The sequence below is a fragment of the Sprattus sprattus genome, assembly GCF_963457725.1.
Source record: "Sprattus sprattus genome assembly, chromosome: 18".
NCBI classification, from domain to species: domain Eukaryota; kingdom Metazoa; phylum Chordata; class Actinopteri; order Clupeiformes; family Clupeidae; genus Sprattus; species Sprattus sprattus.
Window position 1 is genome coordinate 23,101,510 of NC_137916.1, and position 11,707 is coordinate 23,113,216.

At 42.8% G+C, this 11,707-nt stretch overlaps 1 protein-coding gene across 1 annotated transcript in view; it reads right to left on the bottom strand.

Moving 5' to 3' along the window:
- Window positions 1-4,679: 4,679 nt before the first annotated feature.
- Window positions 4,680-11,707, bottom strand: part of jupb (junction plakoglobin b) — an 88,575-nt gene continuing 81,547 nt past the window's right edge. Inside the window, exons 13-16 of the mRNA XM_080857243.1 lie at window positions 11,506-11,627; window positions 9,656-9,698; window positions 5,775-5,913; window positions 4,680-4,937 (exon numbers count right to left, since the gene is read on the bottom strand). Of these exons, the coding sequence (XP_080713369.1) occupies window positions 5,777-5,913; window positions 9,656-9,698; window positions 11,506-11,627 (302 nt within the window). The 3' untranslated portion in view covers window positions 4,680-4,937; window positions 5,775-5,776. The remainder of the gene's footprint in view (window positions 4,938-5,774; window positions 5,914-9,655; window positions 9,699-11,505; window positions 11,628-11,707) is intronic.

Here is an 11,707-nt window from a genome sequence, read left to right on the forward strand (position 1 = left end):
CAACTGTGTGGCACACTCATTATAGTACTTAACTACAATATGGTAAATATAGTACAACAGAAACTACTGATTGTTCTATTGAGAAAAAACACTGTTTGTTTGGTTGCTTTGAAATGTACCCAAATCATAGAATGACACTGTGTTGTTTTTTTATGTCTTTCCAACATCTTTAACTAACACATTATGTCATACTCATTGTAAGACATGAGCTGCACAAATATTAACACTTACCATCAAAATAGCCCAAAATAGCCCCATAACGTGATTCAAATCATAACATGATCATGAACATTATCACTATTGTCTGATAATTAATTATCTCAGGTTTTTTTGTTTAAATTTTCCAAACATGCGTCAGATATCTTCTGTATTTTTTTTTAACTGTTGTTTTTAATTTTTTGAGAAGAGCTCAGCACTTACCAGTAGACAACAGGAAGACTCTGAGAAACATATTCACAGCAAGATCACCCCAGGCAGCGGAAGCACCACAAGCAAATGGAACTATGATAGCGGTCAGAGACAGTATTAACAGATCTCAGTTAGCCCCTCCCATCCTCTTTCTGGGAGAGTCCCTCCCCCCACCCTAGCATTCTGCAGAAGGGGACAAGATCTGCAAAAGATATATAGGAATCACACTTGTCATGTATGGTACTTCATGATAAATCTGTATTTACTTATTCTCTTTCATATTTTTTTTTTAAAGTCTTAATAGTTTATTCATGTATATATTTTTACTGTCAACTTAGTTATCTTGACTTTGGTTCAATTCCTGTTGGTTTAAATATAACCAACAGGATAATATGGCAAAGAGTTTCTATCCTCGTGCAATAAGGCTTCTCAACAGCTCACCCAAAACCACCCCACCTCCGCGCCGGTCCGCCCCTTCCTAGGAACAACATGCTATTGTAATATGCAAATCAAGCTTGAGATGCATTTTAATATCATCATAAACTCATCAACAGACAGTTTCAGCAATGTCATGTATCAGGAGGAAATACGATTCAGATCAACATTTACATCTATTTGGTTGTGGGTGTAGTTTTTGCATACCACTGATATTTTATGCTATTATGAGCAGAAGGGAATACGTTTTTACTTATTCTCTTTCATATTTTTTTTAAGTCTTTATAGTTTATTCGTGTATATTTTTTACTGTCAGCTTAGTTATCTTGACTTTGGTTCAATTCCTGTTGGTTTAAATATAACCAACAAGATATATATATAATATGGCAAAGAGTTTCTATCCTCGTGCAATAAGGCTTCTCAACAGCTCACCCAAAACCACCCCACCTCCGCGCCTTCCTAGGAACAACAATGCTATTGTGATATGCAAATCAACACAAATAAATACAACAATATACATGGCCTATTGCACAGCAGAGGTCAAACGTCAGTCACAGTGGGCCTATGTCAGTTAGCCATGCAGCACAGACATTTGCCTATAAAACATCACATTGGTGCCGTGAGCTGCCAGTGAGAGTGAGGCTCTCTCTCTTTCTCTCAGACACACACACACACTTGCATGCTCGCACGAATGCACGCACGCACGCACACACACACACACACACACACACATACCCATGAGGACACACACATTGGACCACATACAGAAAATGAAACTATGTAGCACTGAGTTATCTGATATGGTTATTTGATATCTTCCTGTTTCGTTGGAATTGTGAGTCTTCTACAGAATGAGAGAGGTTTCTACATAAAAGGTTGCTTATTCAACTGACATGCCTGAGGTTATGTGGTTCTTGATTAATTAAACAGGTTGAACAACTAACTTGAGATGCATTTTAATATCATTATGAACTCATCAACAGACAGTTTCAGCAATGTCATGTATCCATGTTGAAGGTACCGGCATTTGAGATTTATAGTTAATAAGGATATTCCATAGTCAAACATTCAATGCATCTTATACCAAGTTATAATTTTTTACTTTCATTTGGATTTAACTATATACTTTTAATGGGTTGACCTAAGGAGTGAGGTGTGTCAAGTCGTACACCTCCCCCCCCCCTAGGACAAGACAAAGATCCTTGTCTCCATGGCCTTTTTGAATAGACGGTAACACCCCTTAAATCAACATTTAAGAGCAAATCCTTCAACGGATAGATCAGATATGGCTTAGGTGAAGCGCTCTGAGTGAGTGTGGAACTTCAGGTCTGTCTCACAGTGGTGGTCACCATTGTTCAAGATTATACCTGTTTCATTTGACTGACCAAATCCAAGACTGGGTCTCATAATATATGGTACAAAAGGCACATAAGAATGGAACACATCCTTCCAGAACCTGCAGTTTTATGGTGATCAAGGTCAGGTCATCTAATAAAAAAAAAAAACATTTGTCATGGAACATATTTAAAAAATGCACTGTCACTAGGCCTGTGTCCATGACGACACTGATCCGAAAGTAGTTTGTTAATGTTCTCATGGTTTTATTTCCTATCATTTACTGTTTTTCAGATCATGTACTGACATCTTATGTGCAGCACATTGTATTACCACGGTGTATCGTGTATGAAATGTGCTATACAAATAAACTTGCCTTGCTCTGCCTTGCCTTGACGGTTTCGAACAACAGTCTAATTCAAATAGATCAAACATGCTATCTGGTTATGTTATAAAAGGTAATGTGGTTCTTGATGAATTAAACAGGTTGAACAACTAACTGGAGATGCATTTTGATACCATTATGAACTCATCGACAGACAGTTTCAGCAATGTCATCATGTATGTGTTAGACATCTCAGTGAAAAGTTGACCCCTCAGTCCAAGAGAGCCAAGTGTGGCTTGGTAGATAGCCTTCTAGTTCTTTTAAACATATTGTCATTGCATTTTGGGGCAAGCTCACTGCAGACTTGTTGAGGACATGTTGTGTGTCTCCACCTACTGGCAATAAATGCAAATGCACCCCTTTTGTCCCCCCAATGAGCAAGAGGTTGAAATGTGTCAGTGGCTAACAATGATTTAAATGTGTGAAATGCACCACCTTTCAATTCCACTTATCAAACCATACATGTAAACATGATTCTGATTCGGATACACACTAGGTTCAGAGCTGAGCTTTCAGGTCATTATCCAATCCTCACACCTTTCTAAAATTCATGCTCGACCAGAGAAAACAGTCAAGCTGATATAGTCGTAGTTCAGTTCACTCCTGCTTACAGAAGACTTCCACAGATGCCATCTAGTGTCTCTTCTGTGTATTGCAGGAAACCAGTTCTCTTTCACAAAATATCTGCTTAACCACTGCTTGCTCCCCCTTGTGTTTCCTTTTCGCTCTGCAGTCGACTTTCGCCATCAGCAAGCCAGTGGTTTTGCTGTTTGTCATGAGCTGTTAATTAGCACAGACTGTGGGATAAGAGTTCCCCATCCAATTCTACAGGACATGCGCGTACCGTACAGATAGAAAAACTTCCAGCCAAGAACACAATCACTAGATAAATATGAGCCGTTTATGCCAGGGAAGTGATGGTTGTTTTCAAAGTGCAACGATTATGTTATATGTAATGAGCTGGTAATTCACCCTCAAAACACACCTTGAACGTGCACCTTGAAAAACAGAAAAAACATCAAAGTAACAAACAAGGAAAAGGACACCAGCAATTATGTAGGTACAAAGTGTAGGTAAACCACCCTAAAAATAAAAAAGCATGAAGGAATTGACATACATAGACATTGTAGTTAATATAGTTTATTTTATTTAAAAAAAAGTTTCCAACTAAAAATGTTCTGTAAAAATGCATATTCATAGTTAATAGTTCTCCCTGTCCATTCTAGTGAGTTACAGTCCTCCCTCATCATTTGTAATATATATATATATAATATATTGTTTGTTTGTTTGTTTGTTTTATCTCACCAGCAAGGTTGGAATGTGCAGAGAGGCATATTTTTCTGTTCTTTTTTTGCTAAGGATTATGGGTACTGAGTCGCCCAGCATCGATGCCTGTTCGACCACAGCAATATGACAATGAGAGGGAGAAACAAGCAAACAAACAAACAAACAAACAGACAAACAAACAGACAAGGCTACATGATTATCATCACAAAATAAATCTCTTTGGCTTAAATTCCCCAGCCCCTCGCCTTAGATTCAGGTATGCCCCCCACCACCCACCCACCCTAAAGAAGTCTTGCCCAACGCCTCCCACGGTGAAGAGTGGTCAATACTGTCAATGCAAATGTGCGCGACTCAATGTCTTCTTGGCATAATATGCCTGTTATGGTGTAAAGTAAAGCTTCACAAACTCTTATCTGTGTGTGAGGGCATGAATTTGTGTGTGAGTTTCCAACTTTTTGTGTGGTCTTGTGTGTGCATATGTTCTCTTGGCTGTCAGTGGCTTTTTAAATGTGGCTATACGAAGTTCTGGGGCAAACTTGTGAATAAACTATACAGGCCAGAACTTGAACATCAGGGCCTGTAGTTTGCGTCAGTTGGTCATGGGGTCCCTGGCATTGCAATTTCCATTACCCTGGTTTGTTTCTGTGAAGCCTATATGACAACTGCCTCTGCAAATCATTACCCCTAACCTGTGGAGGCATGTGGGCTTCACGGGGTGCCTCGGAGGTACAGGATGTTGTGTCTGACATGCAATGATAGCCCCCCCCCCCCCCCCCCACTTCCCACCCACTCCCCCCCCCCCCCCCCCTCGGAAAACAAACAGACACAGGTATTCCGCAAAGAAAGAGCTAACACACCGCATCTAAAAGGTGAAGCTTGACCACTGTAACATCAAGGTTAAAACAAAACAAATTGTAATTTTTTTTTTTTTAAGGAACACTGAAACAACTTTGTTTTTGTGTACAACATTTTGTCAACAACAACAGTTCCAGACAGCCCAACCCTGTTAGATGGTTTCTTCCATGTGTAATGTAATAGTTCGCTTTAAGCCCTGCCTCTGTATCATTCCTCCTCCTCTATCTTGTGCCTGAAAGATATAAAACATGACAGAGGAATAAAGATCTGCAGTTTAAGACTTACTGCACATTTAATGTTAGAGTTAACAATATCCTGGATGAGAATGTGTTTCCGTGTGTGTGTGTGTGTGTGTGTGTGTGTGTGTGTGTGTGTGTGTGTGTCTGTGTGTGTGTGTGTGTGTGTGTATGTGTGTGTGTGTGTGTATGTGTGTATGTGTGTGTGTGTGTGTGTATTAGTATGTGTGTGTGTTGTGTTCACAGTGAGGTATGTGTGCATGCTGGCATGCGCGTGTGGCATGACAATATGATGCTATGACAAATTAGTGACATGAGACATTTATTTTTTACAGCATCTAGAATTCTGTGTGTTGTCATGACAATAGGTGATGGTAACATGACATTGTCAAGTCAATGTACATAATCTGTTATGTGGACTAATTACAGTGTATGACATCTGCCATCACATGTTCATAACATGGCTACGTCAATCTTTTAAGGGTTTAACTTAAGTGCCACCAATACCGACTTGTCTTGTCCCTTACTGTAAGAAAAAGGGATTAGGTAAGGCCTCCCTTACTGTTAGAGAGACTCAGGGTGTGTGTGTGTGTGTGTGTATGTGTGTATGCTGCCTTGTTGTGTCCCTTACTGTTAGAGAGGCTCAGTGTGTGTGTGTGTGTGTGTGTGTGTGTATGCTGCCTTGCCGTGTCCCTTACTGTTAGAGAGGCTCAGGGTGTGTGTGTGTGTGTGTGTGTGTGTGTGTGTGTGTGTGTGTGTGTGTGTGTGTGTGTGTGTGTGTATGTGTGTGTGTGTGTGTGCATGTGTGTATGCTGCCTTGTCGTGTCCCTTACTGTTAGAGAGGCTCAGGGTAGGCCTGCCGTGGGTCGTAGGTCATCTCGGGCATGTAGGCCTCATGCAGCTCTGCGTCCAATGGGAGGCCGTCCATAACGATGTCACCGTAGCCATAGGGAGGGTACGCTCCATCCAGCTCTGTGGGGGGGGGAATGGATGAAGGTAGATGAGAAAGAGAGAGGGGGGAGAAAGGGAGAGAGAGAGGGACAATGATGATGAGAGTGGGAGGGAAGAAGAGAGAGAGGGACAATGATGATGAGAGTGGGAGGGAAGAAGAGAGAGAGGGACAATGATGATGAGAGTGGGAGGGAAGAAGAGAGAGAGGGACAATGATGATGAGCATAGAGAATGAGAACAGGCAGAGAGTGGAAAGAAAGGAGATAAAGAGAGAGAGAGAGGAGGATGGTAGGGAGAGGGGAGGAGGAACAACATTTGAGTAAGAAAATAACACTATTAGTGCAGTGTCTCCTTTACCACAACATGCAGCTCAATAGGCTGTCAAGCTTTCATAGAGCGGGACACAGCACCGATGTCTAAACTACCGGGATGAGCAGGAAATGAATTCACACAGATGATAAAAGAGTCATAACGCAGGGAGCCACCACAGAATGAGGAATGGTGAGCGCAGCAGGCCAGTTTAAAGCAGCAGTAACGACTTTTGGTCTAGCAATCTAACTACTAAAAAGGAATGCAAATATCTGCAAATAACAGCCCAGTTGGCACTGATAAAATGCTTGCTAGCATATATATTGCGATATAATTGCCAATGTGGCCACTTTCTTTTGAATTTGTGAGAGAGACTACAAGAAAGGAAGAAAGGAAGAAATGAAGAGATGAAGAGTTGGAGTGTTTGCGCGCGTGTGTGTGAGAGAGGAGGATAGAGAGAGTACAACAGAAGAAGAGAAGAAGAGTTGGAGTATTTGTACGTGTGTGAGAGAAAGGGGGAGAGAGAGAGTACAAGAGAAGAAGAGAAGAAGAGTTGGAGTGTTTGTGCGCTTGTGTGTGAGAGAAGGGGAGTGAGAGAGTACAAGAAAGAAAGAGAAGAAGAGTTGGAGTGTTTGTACGTGTGTGAGAGAAAGGGGGAGAGAGAGAGTACAAGAGAAGAAGAGAAGAAGAGTTGGAGTATTTGTGCGCTTGTTGTGTGTGAGAGAGGGGGAGTGAGAGAGTACAAGAAAGAAAGAGAAGAAGAGTTGGAGTGTTTGTACGTGTGTGTGTGAGAAAGGTGGAGAGAGAGAGAGTGCAATAGAGAGAGTGAGAGAAGGAAGATAATAGAGATGATGGACAGTGGTATCCATAAGAGTAAATATAAACACTTATTGATATTTAAGAGTAAATATAAATATTCTAGCCAGTGAACATGCATTGGGGGGGGGGCATTAGATGAAGACCTCCACAAATCCACTACTATTCACAGTGTCAGGGAACAGTGACTCCTAACTTCTCACTCTCTCTGTCCCCCACTATCGCTCACTTTCTATCTCTATCTGTCACACACACACACACACACACATGCACAGCACACACGCACATGCACACGCACACGCACACACACATACACAAACACTCTCTTCTACACACACACACACACACACACACACACACAAACACACTCTTATACACACACACACACAAACACACACACTATCTGTCTTCTCTATCTATGACTTTTCTCTGGGCTCTTTCTTGTGCTCTCAATCTCTGTGAAACTCAACACTCAACACAGGTACATGCCCATGCACACACACACACACACACACACACACACACACACACACACACACACACACACACACACACACACACACACACACACACACACACACACACACACACACACACACACACACACACACACACACACACACACACACACACACACACACACACACTCACACTCACAATCACACACGCACACACACACGCACACACACACACTGCCGGGAGTTGATATGAGCCAAGTTTATTAGACACCCAGCAGGAGAGTAAAAGAGATCGTTCAAGTTATTAAAGATGAAGGGCAAGTGCCTAAACTAGTGTGTGTGTGTGTGTGTGTGTGTGTGTATGAGAGAGAGAGAGTGTGTGTGTGTTTGTTTGTGTATGTGTGTGTGTGTGTATATAAGAGAGAGAATGTGTGTGTAGGAGAGAGTGTGCGTGTGTGTGTGAGTGTGTGTGTGTGTGTGTATAAGAGAGAGAGTGTGTGTGTGTAGGAGAGAGTGTGTGTGTGTGTGTGTGTGAGTATATAACAGAGAGACTGTGTGTCTGTGTGTGGTGTATATGTGTGTATAAGAGAGAGAGAGTGTGTGTGGTTGTGTGTATGTATGAGTGTGTGTGTGTGTATAACAGAGAGAGTGTGTTTGTGTGTGTGTGTGTGTGTGTGTGTGTGTGTGTGTATAACAGAGAGAGTGTGTTTGTGTGTGTGTGTGTGTGTGTGTGTGGTGTATATGTGTGTATAAGAGAGAGTGAGTGTGTGTGTGTGGTTGTGTGTATGTATGAGTGTGTGTGTGTGTATAACAGAGAGAGTGTGTGTGGGTGAATGTGTGTGTGTGTGTGTATAAGAGAGAGAGTGTGTGTGTGTGTGTGTGTTAGTGTGTGTGTGTGTAGGAGAGAGTGTGTGTGTGAATGCTGACTGTAATGATGGCCCTCTGGGGTAAACATAGCGCTCTGTCACTCCTGGCATCGCTAACAGACAGGGAACCGATGGAGCAAGACACCCGTTAAATCGACCTGCACTCCCTCTCTCTTTCTGTCTCTCTTCATCTCCCTCTCTCTCTCTCTCTCTCCCCCTTTCTCTTGCTCTCTTATCTCTCTCACTATATCAATCACTCTCTTTTACTGATTTGCATTTCTTCCATTCTTCTCTCCCTCCTCCCTTTCTCTCTCTATCACACTCTTTTTCTTTTATCCCTCTCCATTATCACTAGCTGTTCTTTCTCAATCTCCCTCTCCCCTTCTTATTTTAAGTTTGTCACTCAAAAACTCAAGCGCCCTCTTTCTAATTCACTCTCAGAAACAGATTCCTGTCTGCATGCTAAATCAGCATATTCCTAAATGACATGAGAAATAAACACCCTCGTCCATATTCATGGGAAACTATTGATTGTTCAGTCACACACACACACACACACAGACCAAGGCTGTGATTAATGCAGTCTCTCCAGCTCTGACAGACTATCAGTGGAGACCGAGGGAGCAGTGGGTCTACTCCTGGCCCACGTCTGAGTCAGAGTTTGCCCATTGCCATTTGGGAAGTCTTGACTCAGCAGAAAACAACACTGACTTCACCCATTCAGTTTGGAATAACAGTGCGTTCCTGTGACTTTGCAGGTTTAGTCTGGAATATCACACTGCGTTCCTGTGACTTCACCCGTTTAGTTTGGAATAACACAGTGCGGTCCTGTGACTTCACCCGTTCAGTTGTGAGTCAAAGGTGTCTTTGAGAAAGACACTGAACCGCCAACCGCTCCTGATGTGCAGGTTGGCATCCTAGATAGTAGCCTCTGCCATCGGTGCATGAATGGGTAGATGTCTACATTTACATTGACATTTAGTCATTAGGCAGACGCTTTTGTCCAAAGCGACGTACAAGGGAGAGAACTGTTAAGCTACGAGCAATAGAGACCTAGTGTAACACATTTTTTTTAACATAAGAAATAGAAAAAAAAAGTGCAGGAATGTAACTGCTGTAAGTGCAAGTTAAGTACTAATAAAGTGCAAGTTAGGAAGGGAGGTGCTCTCTGAAGAGATGCCTGAGGTATTAACCTGTAACGCTCTTTGAGAGCGCTATAAATGCAGTCAATTTACCATTTAAAGAAATAGATTTAATAGAATATAAATAGATTTACATAGATAATAGAGAAGTAAATAGCAAAACATCACTCACCATCCCCCATGTAGGCTGCCTCAAGGGGAACACTGCTATGAGCCTGAGGATACATCAATCACACATAGTCAGTTAAACAGACAGACAGAAACAGATTTACTTATTTAATACATATTAAACTGTAAAATTAATGAGAATGGCAATAATTGATTGTAAGAGATTGTAAGTAATTGTGATTGTAAGTGATCTTTTCTCTCTCTCTCTTTCTCTCCCTCTCTCTCTCTCTCTCTCTCTCTCTCTCTCTCTCGCACACACACACACACACTCACACACACACACACACACACACACACACAGAAACACACACACACACACACACACACACACACACACACACACACACACACACACACACACACACACACACACACACACACACACACACACACACACCCCCCTACCTATGCCACCACATCTCAAATATCAGTTCTGTCAGACAGCTCATTGCCTTGTTGTTCCACTGCTCGTGCTTGAGACTAACGACTGCCACTAATTAATAATGAACTAATATGACCAGTCCCCAAAGGCCCAGATTACATACGTACAGCTGCAATAACTGACATGGACTCAAACCCCACACAGCAAATAATCCAACGCCTGCATGGACTTGTTCCATGGACGGTGTTCACGGGGTGGTACCTCGTGTCTGAGACCCATTTGCTCTCATGCCAAACTGGCATCAGTTACTAACAGCACACCAACATATGTCCGTCAGGAGCAGCCCGTGGTGTAACTTCATTTCATGTATTATTGCGTCGGTTTGCCTCTCATGATGTTATTGAAGTCGGCTATCCGTAGATGGTGTTGAAAAATTAGCTTAATAATAACAAGCATGTCCAGATGTGTTCGTCACTTTTCAGTGTCCTCTGGAAACACTTCCGTTCTCATTCGGTGTGTATTGTAATGTTTGGTGTAATGTCGCGTGTTGTCTGTATCTGCTGCACGTTTTCTACATGTCGGCACGTCTCGTCAAATTGATAAGGTTTTCTTAATTTGCTTCTGTTTTGTGTATTTGCATGGGTTGTCTATTTGCATGGGTGTTGTCTATTTGTATGTGTTGTCTATTTGCATGGGTGTTGTCTATTTGTATGTGTTGTCTATTTGCATGGGTGTTGTCTATTTGTATGTGTTGTCTATTTGCATGTGTGTTGTCTATTTCGTTGTGTGTTGTCTATTTGCTTGTGTTGTCTATTTGCATGTGTGTTTGTCTAGCTTTGAGGCCCAAATCAGACTGGTGAGACAGTCCCTGGTCTGCATGAGCAAGCAAATCTTTCCATCTGGACAACGGGGCTACATTCAGCCTTAACCCTCAGCCTTACTGTCCAGCCTTACCGCACAGCCTTACCACTCTGCCTTAACCCTCAGCCTTACCACACAACCTTCCTGTCCAGCCTTACCACTCTGCCTTACCGCCCAGCCTTACCACTCTGCCTTACCTCCCAGTTTTACCGCTCAGCATTCCCGCCCAGTTTTACCGCTCAGCATTCCCGCCCAGTTTTACCGCTCAGCATTCCCGCCCAGTTTTACCGCTCAGCCTTACTGCTCAGCTTTGTCTCTGAGCTCCGGACAGCACCCTGCCTAGTCCTACCAACACCAGAGACCGTCAGTCAGAGGTCTGTCTGTCTAAGCTCAGTGTCCTGCCTAGTGCTGCCAAAACCACAAGACCATCACTCAGAATTCTGTATCTTTAAGTTGTCTCCCACAGCTATAATCCATCCAAGAAGTATTAGGTGATTGTGTTCTTCAGGGTTTGAAGGTTATTGAGTGAAGTGACAAGAGATCCCCATGAACAAGAGCTGTCATGACACCTCAGGGCCTGTTGGGGGCACTGCAGGCAAGGCTCAACTCACCATCTCCCAGGCAGCAGGGTCGTGCTTGAAGAGTGAGTGCGTCAGCTCCACAGACACCCGCTTCCTGTAGTCAGAACTCTTGTCCTCAGAGATCCGGAAGAGAACTGCGGCCGCGTAGGTGGCTGCAGTGGGAGGACGGGGGACAGGGTGGGAGGGAGAAACAGACAGAGAGACATTTTATTTGCTTGTGTGTTTATTCATA